The sequence below is a fragment of the Lithobates pipiens genome, unplaced genomic scaffold (assembly GCF_037356315.1).
Source record: "Lithobates pipiens isolate NorthernLeopardFrog02 unplaced genomic scaffold, aLitPip1_a1.2 Scaffold_25, whole genome shotgun sequence".
Lineage (NCBI taxonomy): Eukaryota > Metazoa > Chordata > Amphibia > Anura > Ranidae > Lithobates > Lithobates pipiens.
In genome coordinates, this window is record NW_027507787.1 from 175,698,634 (window position 1) to 175,714,317 (window position 15,684).

A 15,684-nucleotide genomic window follows, 5' to 3' on the forward strand; every position below is an offset into this window, starting at 1 on the left:
CCTGCGATACCCGGAAGTAACTCCGGGAGCGATGTCTGCCTCCGGAGCGGTGTACGAGGACGGCTGCAGGGGCTTCGATCTCAGGTAAGTAATAATGAGCTAGTATGCTATACATACTAGCTCATTATGCCTTTTGTCTTGCAGGTGTTTTTATTTTATTTTTTTTTCGTTTTTTATTTAGGTGTCTTTTTGGTGTTTTATATATGCTACAGGGTGCCCTGCATGCATTTTTGTTTCCGGTATGTTTTGGCATATTATGAAAATCAGAATAATGCACTAAAACTCCATATGGATTGTGGTCCTGACTCCTTTTAACATCCCCTGCATGCTCTTCCCCCTATGTTTCTTTAGAGCCCATTCACACAGGGGCAACTCCTGATCCGACTTCAGGTCGCCCCTAGTCGCCTCAGGTCGGACAACATTTAAAAAGCAATGTAAGTGAATGAGAGCCGTCTTAATGCACACTACTGAAGTCGCTCCGACTTCAGAAAAGGTTCCTGTACTACTTCTATCCGACTTGTAGGCGACCGGTACCCATTGATTTCAATGGAGATCGCCTCCAAGTCGGATCTCCGTCTATACGGAGGCGACTTTGACAGAATTATTAGCTCTGAAGGGGGAACTCCACGGCAAATTTCTGAAAAAAATTTGGCGTGGGTTCCCCCTCCGAGAGCATACCAGGCCCTTAGGTCTGGTATGGATTCCAAGGGGAACCCCCTACGCCGAAAAAACGCCCCCCAGAGCCACACCAGACCCTTATCCGAGCATGCTACCCGTCCGGCCAGGAAAGGGGGTGGGGACGAGCGGGCGCCCCCCCCCCCCTCCTGAGCCGTACCAGGCCGCGTGCCCTCAACATGGGGGGGGTGCCTTGGGGGAGGGGGGGCGTGCGGCCCCCCCACCCCAAAGCACCTTGTCCCCATGTCGATGAGGACAAGGGCCTCTTCCCGACAACCCTGGCCGTTGGTTGTCGGGGTCTGCGGGCGGGGGGCTTATCGGAATCCGGGAGCCCCCTTTAATAAGGGGGCTCCTGGATACCGGCCCCCCACCCTATGTGAATGAGTATGGGGTACAATGTACCCCTACCCATTCACCTGTAAAAAAAAAAAGTAAAAAAAAACACAACACACAAGGGTTAAAATAGTTTATTGCACAGCTCCGGGGGTCTTCCGTCTTCGGGGTCTTCTCGCCGGACTCCTCCGCTATCTTCTGCTAGCTCTTTTACTAGCGGAGGAGTCCGGCTTTCTTCCTCCCCGCCGCCGGCCTCTTCTCCCGACTTCGGGGGTCTTGTCCCCCTCTTCGGTTCTTCTGCCGGGCCACCGCGCCTTCTTATAGCTCTTTTGCAGGCGGTGGCCCGGTCTTCTGTCGCCGCCGCCTTCCGTTCTTCTTCTTCTTCTTCTTCTTCTTCTTCTCCAGGAGATGTTGACACAACGCTCTCTCCGGCCACAATGCCAGGGACGCGCTCCGCTGCCACTTATATAGGGACAATGGGGCGGTGTCACATGGGTTGATGTCACATGGGTTGATGTCACATGGTGACCCCCCGCCCCCTTACCATGTGACATCAACCCATGTGACCAACCTATGTGACATCAACCCATGTGACACCGCCCCATTGTCCCTATATAAGTGGCAGCGGAGCGCGTCCCTGGCATTGTGGCCGGAGAGAGCGTCGTGTCAACATCTCCTGGAGAAGAAGAAGAAGAAGAAGAAGAACGGAAGGCGGCGGCGGCGACAGAAGACCGGGCCACCGCCTGCAAAAGAGCTATAAGAAGGCGCGGTGGCCCGGCAGAAGAACCGAAGAGGGGGACAAGACCCCCGAAGTCGGGAGAAGAGGCCGGCGGCGGGGAGGAAGAAAGCCGGACTCCTCCGCTAGTAAAAGAGCTAGCAGAAGATAGCGGAGGAGTCCGGCGAGAAGACCCCGAAGACGGAAGACCCCCGGAGCTGTGCAATAAACTATTTTAACCCTTGTGTGATGTGTTTTTTTTTTACTTTTTTTTTACAGGTGAATGGGTAGGGGTACATTGTACCCCATACTCATTCACATAGGGTGGGGGGCCGGTATCCAGGAGCCCCCTTATTAAAGGGGGCTCCCGGATTCCGATAAGCCCCCCGCCCGCAGACCCCGACAACCAACGGCCAGGGTTGTCGGGAAGAGGCCCTTGTCCTCATCGACATGGGGACAAGGTGCTTTGGGGTGGGGGGGCCGCACGCCCCCCCTCCCCCAAGGCACCCCCCCCATGTTGAGGGCACGCGGCCTGGTACGGCTCAGGAGGGGGGGGGCGCCCGCTCGTCCCCACCCCCTTTCCTGGCCGGCCGGGTAGCGTGCTCGGATAAGGGTCTGGTGTGGATCTGGGGGGGACCCCCACGCCGTTTTTTCGGCGTAGGGGGTTCCCCTTGGAATCCATACCAGACCTAAGGGCCTGGTATGCTCTCGGAGGGGGAACCCACGCCAAATTTTTTTCAGAAATTTGCCGTGGAGTTCCCCCTTGAGCTCATTCTCTGCTTGGCCTCGGCAAAAGTCGCCTGGCCTGGGGCGACTTGTAAGTCGTCCCAAGTCGGGCTTGAAGTCATCACAAGTCGTTTTGAAGTCGTCCCAAGTCGCGCTGTGATCTTAACTCAAGTCGTGTCCAAGTTGCCTGACTCAAGTCGCCTACAAGTCGTGTTGCCCCTGTGTGAATGGGCTCTTAGTCACAAATATTTAGGAGGGGAAAGATGCTTGGTGCTGCTTTAGACACTGGCCCATGAGTGCCATTATGATAAAGCTCTGAAGAGAACCAGTCAGGGGCCTGCTAAGGGAGGGTTACAGTTTTGGACAAGGTTTTAAAATGAACTATAAGCCTTCATTTAATTTTGTATCTCTGTATAAGCAGGTGTCTATTCCACAGTCGTGGCTGTCTAAGTCGGGAGCATGATAAATGTACTTAGTCCTGTGACACAAGGCCAGTTTTTAGTGCTTTGTTTTGTAAGCTGTGCTGTCGGTTGGCATGCTCGAGGGAGGAGATTGGTCATGTTGGGCACATTATTATGATGAATGTCAGTTACTGGGCAGCATATTAACTTTCAATTTCATTGCATTGAAAAGAGGGGAAATTGGATACATTTAGTGACTAAAAAAAAAACCTATGGTTTTAAGTATACTGCAGTTCTTTATAAGAGGGCTAAATTTGGAAGATAGCAGAAATATTGGATGGGTAGTTAAAACTAGGGCCGAAACAACTAAAAGATTAAGAAATTAAGCGATTACTATTTTCATAATCGATTAATCGGTCACTAATGTAATGGGTTTAAAAAAAACTAAAATTATAAGTACAAAAAGAGCAAATCGCTCTTTTTAACCCCATTATGTTACTAAACATCTCAGGCCTGGGTCACACCTCAGTTTTTTTTGGTCCTTTTTTTGCAGAAACACACTACAGTTCATTTACATGGTTTCCTATGGGACACATCCATGATTTTTATTTTTCAGCTGCTGCATATTTGGAAAAGACTAGGACTTTTTTTTTTTTTTTTTTTTTTTTTTTAAAAGCAAAACGGTGCTATTTTGTTTTTTGGTTCAGTATACTTCAATTGAGAAGCTGCAGAAAAACATGTACTAATGCATTTTTGCACCAATTTGTGTTTTTTAATCTGCCCAACAACAAATTGGGCAAAAAAAATGTAAAAATGCAAATCGCAGCAAAATTACCTTTTTTCTTTTTTTAAGGTTATTAATCGAAACAATAATAGGTCAACTAATCGATTATGAAAATAATCGTTAGTTGCAGACCTAGTTAAAACCTAGCTCCAGTCATTCGTTTTTGATGGAAAGGGATCCTCTGCTGATTATATATCTGACTTGGGGGGTCGTCATGCTATATGGGGTATATTGGAGAAGGAGATGGAGATGTGTTGTATGTCCTGTAATTTTTCCACTAGGAAGATTGCTTCTCATGTCTTCTCCCATTGGGGAAAGGTGTCGTTGGGACAGGAAGGAAGTGAAATGTCTGATGTGGGTACAGTTCACTATAAAAAACAGATAGCGGGCCTCTTCCTTAAAGATTGTATCCAAAGCTAAACATCTGACAGGTTTGTCTGTGGGCACAATGCTATCCATTTCCAGTTCTGTGCTTTTATATTAATTTCTTGTTTTGTAGGACACTGCAATGAGCAAATTATGGTTCAAGCAGGACGATAAATACTTCCTCCCTAAAGCCTGCCTCAACTTTGAGTTTTTCAGGTATGTAGCACCTAGCATGTCATTAGATTTTATGCAGCCACAATTACAAGTTATGTACATTGTGAGCAAACGCCTTTGTCAGCATTTGTGTACTAATTTCCAGCAACTATTTTCCAAGCCTGAATAATAAGCACTCACTTTATGTGGCGGGCTATACGGCAAAGTCATCTAATGTGCTGACACCAAGCACTTTATCTTTATTTTTTTTTATTGCTTGATCTGCAGTAAAATGTTCATAATCTGTGCTGACCATAACTATAGACAGTTTATCTTGTATTTATGGATGTAATTAAATTCCGGCAGTCGCTAATGCTCATATATTACCTGTTAAGCAGCTCCTGTTGGAACTGTTTCATCTTGTAGCTTTTTGCGCCAAGGATTAAATGTTGCTTTTGACACTGCTTCCTTTGTTTAGTGTATTTTGTTCATTTTATTTTTTATTTAACAGCATCACTGTTTTCGGCTGGTTGTGTACATGAGACCTGTCCGGTTATTTAAGATGAATTCTGGGAATGTTTTTTTTTTTTTTTTTTAACTGGTTTTGTTGGCCCAGCCTGGATCCATGTTGCTATACATATACCATACCTGGCTCATGCCCCTGAAAGCTGGAAATCACTTAGATATCGCTGCTCCATTGATCTCCATTTGCTTCTGCGACTGCTTTGCTGCCTTTTGAACACTGCTCTGCCCATGCAGACGGCTGCCCTGCATGTACGCCATTCGAAGAATACTCTAAGTTTTTTGAATAAATGCAAAGCGTTCTCTTAGAGACGTCACCACCCTGCCTCTCCACCACATCCTATCCAGAATGCTTTGCATTCATTCAAAATGCAGCAGGACAGTTGCTCTGCAAGGTTCCCAGAAGCAAAGGAGATCAGTGGAGTAGCAGTGTCTACTTAAGCAATTTTCCAGCTTCCAAAGGCATCGACCAGATATGGTATGGTATATACATATTTACATTGGTCCAAGCCGGACCAATGTGTAAATATGTATACAATTTCCATACCTGGAATTCAGATTTAAACATTTTGAAGTACACACCTGTAAAGAAGAGACAAAATACTTAATTATTTTTCCACCCATGCCACTGAGTGCTTGTTCGTCACTAAAAATTCCCCTGGAGCATGTCGGGAAACTGACGCTCCCAGAATATGGATCTGCTATGGCCACCAAAGAGCTCACAATTCTCTTCCCTGCTTTCTCCTTCCTTGCTAATTGAGTTGGTGACCCAGAACCAGTGCACAGGATTTGTGTTCAGACTTTTGCAAGTTTTTTTTTTTTTTATGGGATTCAGGACCTCACTAGGTAGTGAAGCTTCAGTCAGCAGCATCTCCTGATCCCGGCACTGTAGGAGAGTGGAATTCACCCATGTCTGCATATTGAAGGGCTTCTTATAGTGTCTAGTGTTTAGCAGGATGGTTTAGACATAACCGGGTTTTGGTAACATCAATTGGACCAATCGAAATTGTTTCAGGATTTCTGTAGCGTCAGCAGTTTGCATAGTGCTTTGCAAAGAAAAGGGCGACAGTAGCTTTACAATGCAATTGAATACAAGCGGAATAAAAGGGCTCTGCTAGTGCACTTAAAATCTAGGCGTGAAGAGGTCAATTGATACAAAAGCTGTTAACTGTGAAGGATGAGCTGATGGTGGAAGTATAAGTGCAGTTTTTAGGTGACTTGGTAACTTTGTGGTGGTGATAGAGACCTGAGTCCAGTGTAACAATCGGCACCCTGGTATACCCTGGTATAGAGACTGATAGTTTGATGGAAACCCCAGTGGGGTAAAGAGAAGGAACTGGTTGGGAGGAAATATTATGAGCTAAATTTTTGAAAGCTTGAGGAGGTGGTGTGACAACCATAGGTGCGGGAACAGAGTTTGAGCTGAGTAGAAAGATAGATTTGGGTGTTGAAAGCTATTGGAGGTAATCAGCTGACCCAGATATGGCTTATAGATGGAGGACAGAAGGTAAATTAAAGTGGTTCCAAAGGTTTTTCACCTTTTAACACATTCTCTGTATTAAGGTAAAAAAAACCTGTTTAAAAGCTGTGCACCCCCCCAGCCCCTTCCAAAATACTTACCTGAGCCCAATCTTGAGTCACCACTTCTTTCTCTCTTCTCGTAGGCTCAGAGACGGCAGTGGGAACCATTGACTGCTGCTTTCAGTCATTTTCAATGGGGAGGGAGTAGAGGTCAAGCTGCACAGTGTGTGTCAATGGTTGCACATAGCCCGCCTTGGGCACAAGACCACACGAGTGCCCTCATAGCAAGCAGCTTGCTATGGGGGTACTCTGAAGGGACTAGGAGCTTTAAACACCAGTGAGGGATCCCAGAAGAGTAGGTTCATGGCCACTCTGTCTATGTAGGTAGAGTAGGCAAGTATAACCTGTTTATTTTAATAAAAAAAAAAAAAGCTGCAGCTTAACCTTTGCAGTCAGATTACAACAAAAATGATTACTAAAGGTAAATAGGATAATGTGAAATTAAAAAAAGATATTCATAAACACAAGCCATGTCCACTGAAGATCATTTTATTGTATAAACAACCAAAAAGGTAGCATGGTTCCCCTAAAGTTGTAGTTGTTACCCTGCAAACCACACAGAAGTGTGTGTGTGTGTGTGTGTGGGGGGGGGGGGGGGTGCTGTCCTGGACCATATCTTAATATGATCAGAATGTTGCCGTCACAATATTCTATTACATTCAGGGACTAACTTGTTTTTTTGTTTTTAGTTTTTTTTAGTTTTAGATTGGTCTATTTTTGTCTTAACGGTTTGTTCATTGATTTTTCCTTTTGTGTTTACTACTGTAGACTCCGTTTGGGTTTGTAGTTTTTGGTTTAGCCAGTGGTAATATAATGCACTTGTAGGGGGCATGAGATTATGGAGCCGGTAACTGTTTTTTTGATGCCTTGGCCTGAGTGAATAGTTTTAAACTGTTGGATTAATTATGAAGTGAAAGGTTTAGGCAGGATTATAATCGTGTACTATGTATTTCTACCTTTTAAATATAATGTTCCTTTATCTGTCTTGTTGCTCTTTTCATTATAATTTAATGTCTGTAGAGTGATGGTATTGTTGGTGTCTGGAAATTGACAGGTTGATTAAACGTTCTGTTGGTGATTGACACAGGCAATGTAATGTATAATGGCTGGGCTTAATTAACGTGTAGTGCTGATGGTGCATTTTTTTTTTCTCCCCTGGACTATTTTTATTGTCTATAATCCACACAATTCAAGGTTTAATAAAGGTTTGTTTATTTTTAATTAACTTTCTTTTCTTACATCAGGGGACACAGAGCCATAATACTTACTATGTGGGTTATAGGGCCACTGATAGGTGATGGAAACTGGCACACCCTAAGGCAAGAAGTGTACTCCCTATATAACCACTCCCACTACTGGGAGTCTTCAGTTTTTTTTCGCCAGTGTCTAAGGCATTGGTCACGAGTAAAGATGTGCTGTGCTGAGCTCCACTGGAAGCTTCCCTACTGACCGGATCCGTTCTGTTGTCCTTTCATGGGCTAAAGGAATGGTACCCGGGCCTCGTGCCTGAAGAAATTAGATTTTGCTTGCAAACGCTTCTCTTTTTAGAGAGCTGGACCCTGGGATCCAGTACTTTTTGGTAGTAAGGCCATACAGTTTTTACTGGCAGGGTGCTGTTGCAGGTCCAGGATTGTGGGTAACCTGAGGTTCCCCTGTTCCTGAAGGTTTCCTGAAGGCTTTTGAGCCCACCGTGAAGGGTGAAGATTGGGTTTATCTCGGGAAAATAAGGGAGATTTTCTTAGGAATTTGTGTATAATGCTCTTATGCCTATGTGCCACCACTGGGGGCTGTTTTGAGAAATCACCACCTGATGCCAGAGACAGCACAGAAGCCTTAATTTCTCCTCCGACCACAATCAGATTTTTCCTCTTGATATGCCAAAAGCAGTTTCCTTTATAAAAAAAAAAAAAGGGACAGACCGTGCGGCCGCTTAGCAGAAGATTTATCCCCGCCCCCCTCCCACCATGTCTGCTGTTTCACAGAACGCCTGAGCCTGCCGCTCGACGCTGGAAAACGATTTCCCTTAAAAGGTAAGGGGGGGCGTAATTTGTGCGTTTGTGTGTGCGCGCGTGTGCGTGCGTGGCTGCTTCTTGCTGTGGAGGGACAGGAGGATGGCTTGTTTCAGTTTGGTGACACAGGCATTCCCTTTGACACATTGTACTTTACCAGGCTAGGCATTAATGGCAGCTATTAGCGCTGGACTATAACCTAGCAGTATGCATTCTTTTGCTGGTAGTGCCTTTGCTTTATGCTTCAGGCTATGAGTGGTAATGGGACCAGGAACTCCTCTAAGGATTCTAAAGGGTCATTGGTTTCACAATAAACTAAATCCATTTCCAAAAGAAGGTCAGCCTCCTCTGATGCGGCTGGTCAGATTGAGCCGTCAGGAAATACTGTTGGTGCAGCTGCTCTAGACACTTGAGTCCCTGTATATATCGCACGAGGTTTTTTTTTCTACCATTTGTAATTTGGAAAGAAGATTGATGCTATTATATCTCTCCATAGTGGGGCCAAACATAGATTCCCATCTAGTGCTCAGGACCCTCTTATTGAGGTGCAGGAGGCTGGGGATCAGGTAGATCTTCCCAAAGATTTGGAAGATACTTATTTATCCTCTTCCAGGGATCCTAATATAGGAGTAGCATCACAAGACAGGTTGCTTGTGCACTCCCTTACTAAATTGGTTCATTCAACCTTTTTGCTGCCTGCAGCAAAGGCTCTTAAGGAACCCACTCCTAAATTTGGGTTCATTAGAACCCCCCACCCAACTGGGGATGTTTTTTCTGTTAATGCATGGCTAATAAAGCTTATGTATTCTGAATGGGAACATACAGAGAAAAATATTCTCCTCCTAAGAAATTCTCCACACTTTATCCCATGGATGAGGATTTCTATATAAAAAAAAAAAAAAAAAAATATGGAGGGTTCCAGCAATTGATGCTGCAATCGCTTCAGTGAACAAGAGATCCATCAGATAAAAAGTTGAAACTGCTTTCTAAAAGCAATGTCTTTAGCAAGTTCAGTAACGCAGCTGGTTCTTGCTGCAATTGGGATATCCCGGTCCATTAAGGAACCGTTTGTGGAGATACTTAAAATTCTGCCTGATCAGCAGGCCCAGAAATGTGCTGGTATATCAGACAAACTGTTTCACAGTAGATGCTATGAAAGATTCTATCATTTAAGCCTCACAGCTTATGCTTGGACTAGTGCATTCTCGCAGAGTTCTTTGGCAGAAAGAATTTGTCAGCCGAAGCACCGTGTAAAAAAAGGCTCCTAGCCAGTTTCCCCTTCTCATGGTGAATGGCTATTTGGTAACAATCTGGATAAAATGCATCCAAAGGATCTCTAATGCGAAAAGCTCTCTTTTACCAGTAAAGAAGAAGTTAAAAATGTTTCTCCTTTTAAGCGTGCTGCCTCTCCTGTGCCAGGGGTGAAGATTTTTGCCAGCACACCATGGAACAACATAAATGGCGTCCAAACGGGTGATTTATTGCATGATCACAAGTATAAGTACAACTATAGTGCAATGTTTCGGAGCTGCGCAGGGCCCCTTCGTCAGGCATTAGTGGAACAGGGCACAGGTTTTGAGTCAAACCTTTCATGGTTCCAGAACCAAACGTAGAGGTAAGACCCATTCTAGATATCAAAGATCTAAATCAGCACTTAAACATCCGATCCTTTCGCATGGAGTAAATACAATTGGTTGTGTCCATCCTGCAAGGAGGGACGTTTTTTGGCTTCAATCGATATCAAAGATGCATATCTCCACATGCCAATATTTGCCACTCACCAGAAATTTCTGAGCTTTGAAATATAAAATCATAATTTTCAGTTGTGGCCCTGCCATTCTTTTTAGTCACAGCACCGCGGGTGTTCTGAAAGATTCTGGCACCTCCTTTAGCCAGATTAAGGACTCAAGGCATAACAGTCCTAGCCTATTTACAGGATCTACGTTTAATAGATCATTCAGTCTCGGGTCTAACCCAGAGTCTGATCACAGTTGTAAACTACCTGGAATCTCTGGGTTGGATACTAAACCTAGAAAAATCCTCCTTAAAACCATCCAGGAGATTACAGTACTTAGGGCTGGTTATAGATACTGTACAGAAGAAGGTATTCTTACCCCAGACAAGAATCATTTCCATTGTAGGACTAATTCAACTTATCAAAACAAAGAGAAATCGTTCCATTCGGCTGTGCATGAGATTGTTAGGGGAAATGGTAGCTTCCTTCGAGGCTGTCCCTTAAGAGCAGTTTTTACTCAAGACTGCTTCAAAACACCATCCTGTCGGTCTATAAAAAAAAAGGCCTTGAATTTTTCCAATACATTTGACTCCCGAGGTAAGTCAGAGCCTAAATTGGTGGTTATCCAACAAAAGGGAAAATCTTTTCTACCTGTATCCTGGAAACTGTTAACAGATGCCAACCTTCTAGGCTAGGGAGAAGCCCTGGAAGAAGATTCTGTCCAGGGGAGATGGTCCAGGTTAGAGGACCTTGCCTATCAACATTTTGGAAGATTCGGGCGGTGCGTCTGGCCCTAGAATCTGGGATGGTCAGACTACGGGACTGTCCTGTCAGGATTTAGTCCAACAAGGCCATGGCTGTGGCTTAAATTGTTCACCAGGGGGGCACAAGAAGTCGTGCAGCCCAAAAAAAGTGGGGAACATGTTCTAGCTTGGGCAGAATACAACATTCCTTGCCGATCTGCAATTTTCATTTCAGGAATAGAGAATTGGCAGGCGGACTACTTGAGTCATCAACAATTATTTCCGGGAGAATGGTCTTTTCACCCTGACATCTTCCTAGTGATATGTCAGAGAAGGGGGTATTCTGGACATGGACCTATTCGCTTCCAGAGTCAACAAAGTAGACAACTTTGTGTAGAGAACAAGGGATCCGCTAGCAGGTGGATCTTGATTTACCGAGATCCTAAAGATGGCAGTAAGAGTCCTTCGGACTCTGCCATTATAGCCAGACCTTCTCGCACAAGGTCCGGTATTCCATCCTACGGTACAGACAAAAAATGTAACAGGTTTGACTGTTGAATCACACTTTATAAAGGATCGTGGGTGATCTTCTTCGGTAGTGTCTACTTTGATTAATGCCAGGAAGCTGGCTTCCAGAATCATTTACTATAGAGTCTGAAAGTCATATGTTTGTTGGTGTGGATCCAGGGGTTGGCACCCCAGCAAGTATGTCATAGGCAGGATCCCTGATTTCCTGCAAATGGAATCTAAAATGAAGCTGCCCTTGACTTCTATTAAGGGCCAGACCCCGGCCTTGTCAGATTTTTTTTTTTTTTTTTTCCAATGGCCTCTTGCTTCCCAATCTTGGTGCGTAGCTTATTCAGGGATTAACTCTGATTATTCCCCCTATCAAGGCACTTCTAATCCTTGGGATTTAAATTTTGTTTTTATCGGCTTTACTGAATGAACCCTTTGAGCCTTTAGGAGAAATTCCCTTGATTCTTTTGACAAGAAAGATAATCTTTCTGGTTGCCATTTCTTCTGCTAGAAGAGTCTCATAACTAGCGGCTCTGTCTTGTAATGAGCCATATTTGATCATGCATAATGATGATGTGCTTTTATGTCCTCATCCTGAATTCCTACCAAAAGTGGTAACAGGTTTTCATTTTAAACCCAGATATTATTCTTCCTCCTTTCTCCCCAGAGCCTCAATCTAGGGAAGAGAAGGCACTAAATTCCCTTGATGTAGTAAGAGCGATCGGAGTCTTTAAAGGCGGCCGCTCGGGTTCGCAAAACGCCTGTTTTGTTTGTACTGCCAGAGGGTCCAAATTGTCTACAGGCAGTGTCAAAATCTACTATTTTCCAAATGGATTTGTCAAGTGATTGTTCAAGCTTCGACTTAAAGAAGAAAATTCTTCCTTCTCATGTTAGAGCACACTCATCCAGGGCGATTAGTGCCTCTTGTGTGGTGCATCATCAGGTCTCTATGGCTCAGATCTGTAAGGCTGCCACTTGGTCTTCGGTTCATACGTTTATGAGATTTTATCAAATCGATATTAAGGCTGCATTCACACCTGAGCGTAGCGTTTTTTACCGCGGTTTGCGGCGTTTTTTACCGCGTTTTGTCGCGAATTTGTGCAGGGCAAAAGGTTACCAATGTTAAAAGAAGAAAAACGCCCAAATCAGCCCGATTCGCGTGACAAAAAAGGGTCCGGAACTTGTTTGAGCTTCAGGTGTAGGGCTTCAGGCGACTTGGAGTGGAGATGTGAACCATCTCCATTGAGAATAATGGATTTTTTCCCCTCCAGCGTTTTGTAGCTTCAGGCGTCAAGCTACAAAACGCTCAGGTGTGAATGGGGTCTAAAGGTCACGAGGATATTGCCTTTGGGCGCAGTATAATGCAGGCTTCAGTAGGAGTCCTGTGGCCTCCTTTTTGCCCTGCTTTTTTGTTGTCTCCCTCCCTTCAGTTGCCATTGCTATGGGACATCCCACATAGTAAGTACTATGGCTCTGTGTCCCCTGATATAAGAAAAGAAAACAGGATTTTTTTTTTTTTTTATTTATAACGGCTTACCTGTAAAATCCTTTTCTTTGATGTACATCAGGGGGCACAGAGGTCCCTCCCTTCTTGGTATACACTTGTATTGCTTGGCTACAAAACTGAGGACTCCCAGTAGTGGGAGGGGTTATATAGGGAGTACACTTCTTGCCTTAAGGTGTGCCAGTGTCCATCACCTATCAGTGGCCCTATAACCCACCTAGTACTGTGGCTTTGTGTCTCCTGATGTACATCAAAGAAAAGGATTTTACAGGTAAGCTGTTATAAAAATCCTGTGTTTTGCTTCTCTCTGAATTGTTTCAAGTCTTTGGTTCCACTGTTTTATGCTATAGTCTGCGTATAGCTTTAATAACATGGATTTGATTTTTTTTTTTTTCTTCCACTGTTTTATTTGGCGTTGTGCAGTTATTTTTTATTTTTTGCTGTAATTAGGAAATGTTATGTCATTCACGTCCTAAACATGCTGGCATTGTAAACTGCTAGTATGAAGAGCATCAGATTCAGCAAGTATTAACAAAGTTTTTACTAAGTTTTCAGTAGACTTAAATCTCCTTTTCTGGAGGTGTTGGAACCTTTTCAGACTTTTGTTATATGAGAAAGTGGCGAGAGGGGGGTGCTGGGATTTCTTTGTATGTTTTATATGGTCATTGTCCTTCAATAAAATGGCAATGGTGTAAATGTAGAGAATAGGAATATTGGTATGGCAGCTTCTGCACATGGAAGGACTTCCACGACCACCTTGGGCTGTGATGAGAACAAATTAATTTGAAATTGAAGCACCGCACTCCAAACAATCTATCATTGGAATCAACTTGTATTTGGATTTGAATATTGCAAAAATGTGACACAATTTACAATAGTTAGAACACGTGTAAGGTTTTTTTGGTCTGTTTTCCATTAAGAAGAGCTCTACTAACTTTGTGTGCTATCTGAATCGTGTCTCTAGGAAATAAAGATATCTTCCCAACAGTGAAGCAGCAATGAAACGTGACCTGAAATTCCAACCCTATACATTTATGTACTGCTGAAATGTTTTGGCAAGATATAGTTAAGATTTTAATGTGATGTTCAAGGTAAAAGGCAGTTTCATAGTCCCCTCTTGCTGTAGGTTGTTCTAATTCCATTATTGCACTGTGGGTGTTGGAGAGCTCTTGGCTGTATGCTTAAATTTTAAAGGGCAGTGGCAATTTAAACCTAACCTATCCCATTGCCCATCTCCATGTACCCCAAAAACCCTTGAACAGGACAAAGCTACTTGTTGGTAGTATTCTCATGGAAATAGTTCTGCAGGTTGTATTTTCCTAAATTTAAATAATGAAAAGGAAGTTGGACAAGAAATGAATGAAGCCAGACTTAATTTTAATGTTCTCTTTCAGCCCATTTGCTTATGTGGATCCTTTGCATTGTAACATGGCCTATTTGTACATTGAACTGCTTAAAGATTCTCTCAACGAGTATGCATATGCAGCAGAGCTAGCCGGCCTGAACTATGACCTCCAAAATACCGTCTATGGGATGTATGTAAGTACCCAGATCCAAGGCTGATACTGGACCTTCTTGACTGCCTTCTCCCTGTACAGCCTGCCTCTTCAGGGAAGAGGTGAACCCAATACATTCTTTCCCACCTTTGATATTCTCATAGAAGTAGTATTTGCTCAGCCTCTGTCATCAAAGTCTTTATATGTGAAAATGAGAGAGACTGATCTCTGTTCAGATAGTCTGATCCCAGAGACAACCAAAACCCTGATGCTGCATATCCATACTCTTTTTGTCAAGGTCCTCCATCCACATCATATCATTGCTTGCGGTATCAAGCTTAATTTCCTCATCTGTTTTTTATATTTTTATTTTTCCCTGTTGTGTTTTTTTTCTTCCTGTTAGTCGTTACCTTTATGCTGACCCCCTCCATTGCAACATGACATACCTGTTTCTAAGGTTATTGAAGGATGATTTAAAAGAGTATACATATGCAGCGCGTCTCGCAGGTGTCACCTATGGCATTGCATCAGCTATGAATGCAATTCTTGTAAGTAAGAATCACATGGAAGCTTAGACTTCCAGATAAGGCATGGAAAGGCATATTTATATACAAAATAGTGTGGGTGTTTGTGGCTTTTATATGTACCTCCTTCTATAAGCAAAAGCTTTGTGCTTCTATTTATGTGCTTCTGTCTTTAGGGGCTTATGTTTTTTTTTTTTTTTTTTTATCATGTAGAGGACCTTATTTATAAAAACCTGAATGAAGGAAATGTCAATTGTCCTGAAATGGTTTGCCTCTGGGTTTTTTTTTTTTTTTTTTTTGGCTCTACAGCGTGCCCAGAACTATGGTAATCCTGAATAGCCAATCAAACTTCTCTTTGGTAAAAGCTCATATAGTAAGCCCCTTTGGTCTTGTGTGTTGCATCTGCTGTTCACTATGTTCTGTGCTGCTTGCTGTACTAATTCACTGAGACTACGGTTAGCAGTTAGATGCTTACCGTGTGATCTTTATGCTTTCTGACTATGATCTTGTTCTCTTGATGTACTTTTGCCTGACTTCACTTCATTGCATGGGGGTGTTATACATAGGAAGGTCTGCCAAGGAGAAACATGAGGGACACATGTTTGGCGATGCTCTACTTTTACCAGAAATGAGAGGCAATACAATGAGGGGTCCTTAAGTGAGCTTGTGGAAAATCTATAGACATTCATGAATTTCCAGACTCTTAAGTGCCAGGCGAGCTTTAAAACGAGCCCTCACCGACTTCATTAGCTGCAGACACTTTGGAGCATCCATCCTTAAAATTCAGAATAGCAGCACTGAGGTCATTCAAGTTATTTTCTGAGAAGCTCAGCGATCCTGCTCTTTCCATTAAGTTTGGAGGCTGGGAGGTGGGAGCAAGACTAGCTAAGCTGGTTTAGAA

The 15,684-nt window shown here is 43.6% G+C and overlaps 1 protein-coding gene across 5 annotated transcripts in view; it reads left to right on the plus strand.

The window, feature by feature from the left end:
• Positions 1–15,684, plus strand: part of IDE (insulin degrading enzyme) — a 202,357-nt gene that overhangs the window by 151,107 nt on the left and 35,566 nt on the right. For 4 of the 5 annotated variants that reach the window (XM_077455220.1, XM_077455217.1, XM_077455219.1 and 1 more), the window contains exons 14-15: positions 4,134–4,216; positions 14,158–14,302. In XM_077455220.1, the coding sequence (XP_077311346.1) occupies positions 4,134–4,216; positions 14,158–14,302 (228 nt within the window). Of the gene's footprint in view, positions 1–4,133; positions 4,217–14,157; positions 14,303–14,662; positions 14,808–15,684 lie in introns of all 5 variants that reach the window. The other variant, XM_077455218.1, reaches the window with a different exon arrangement.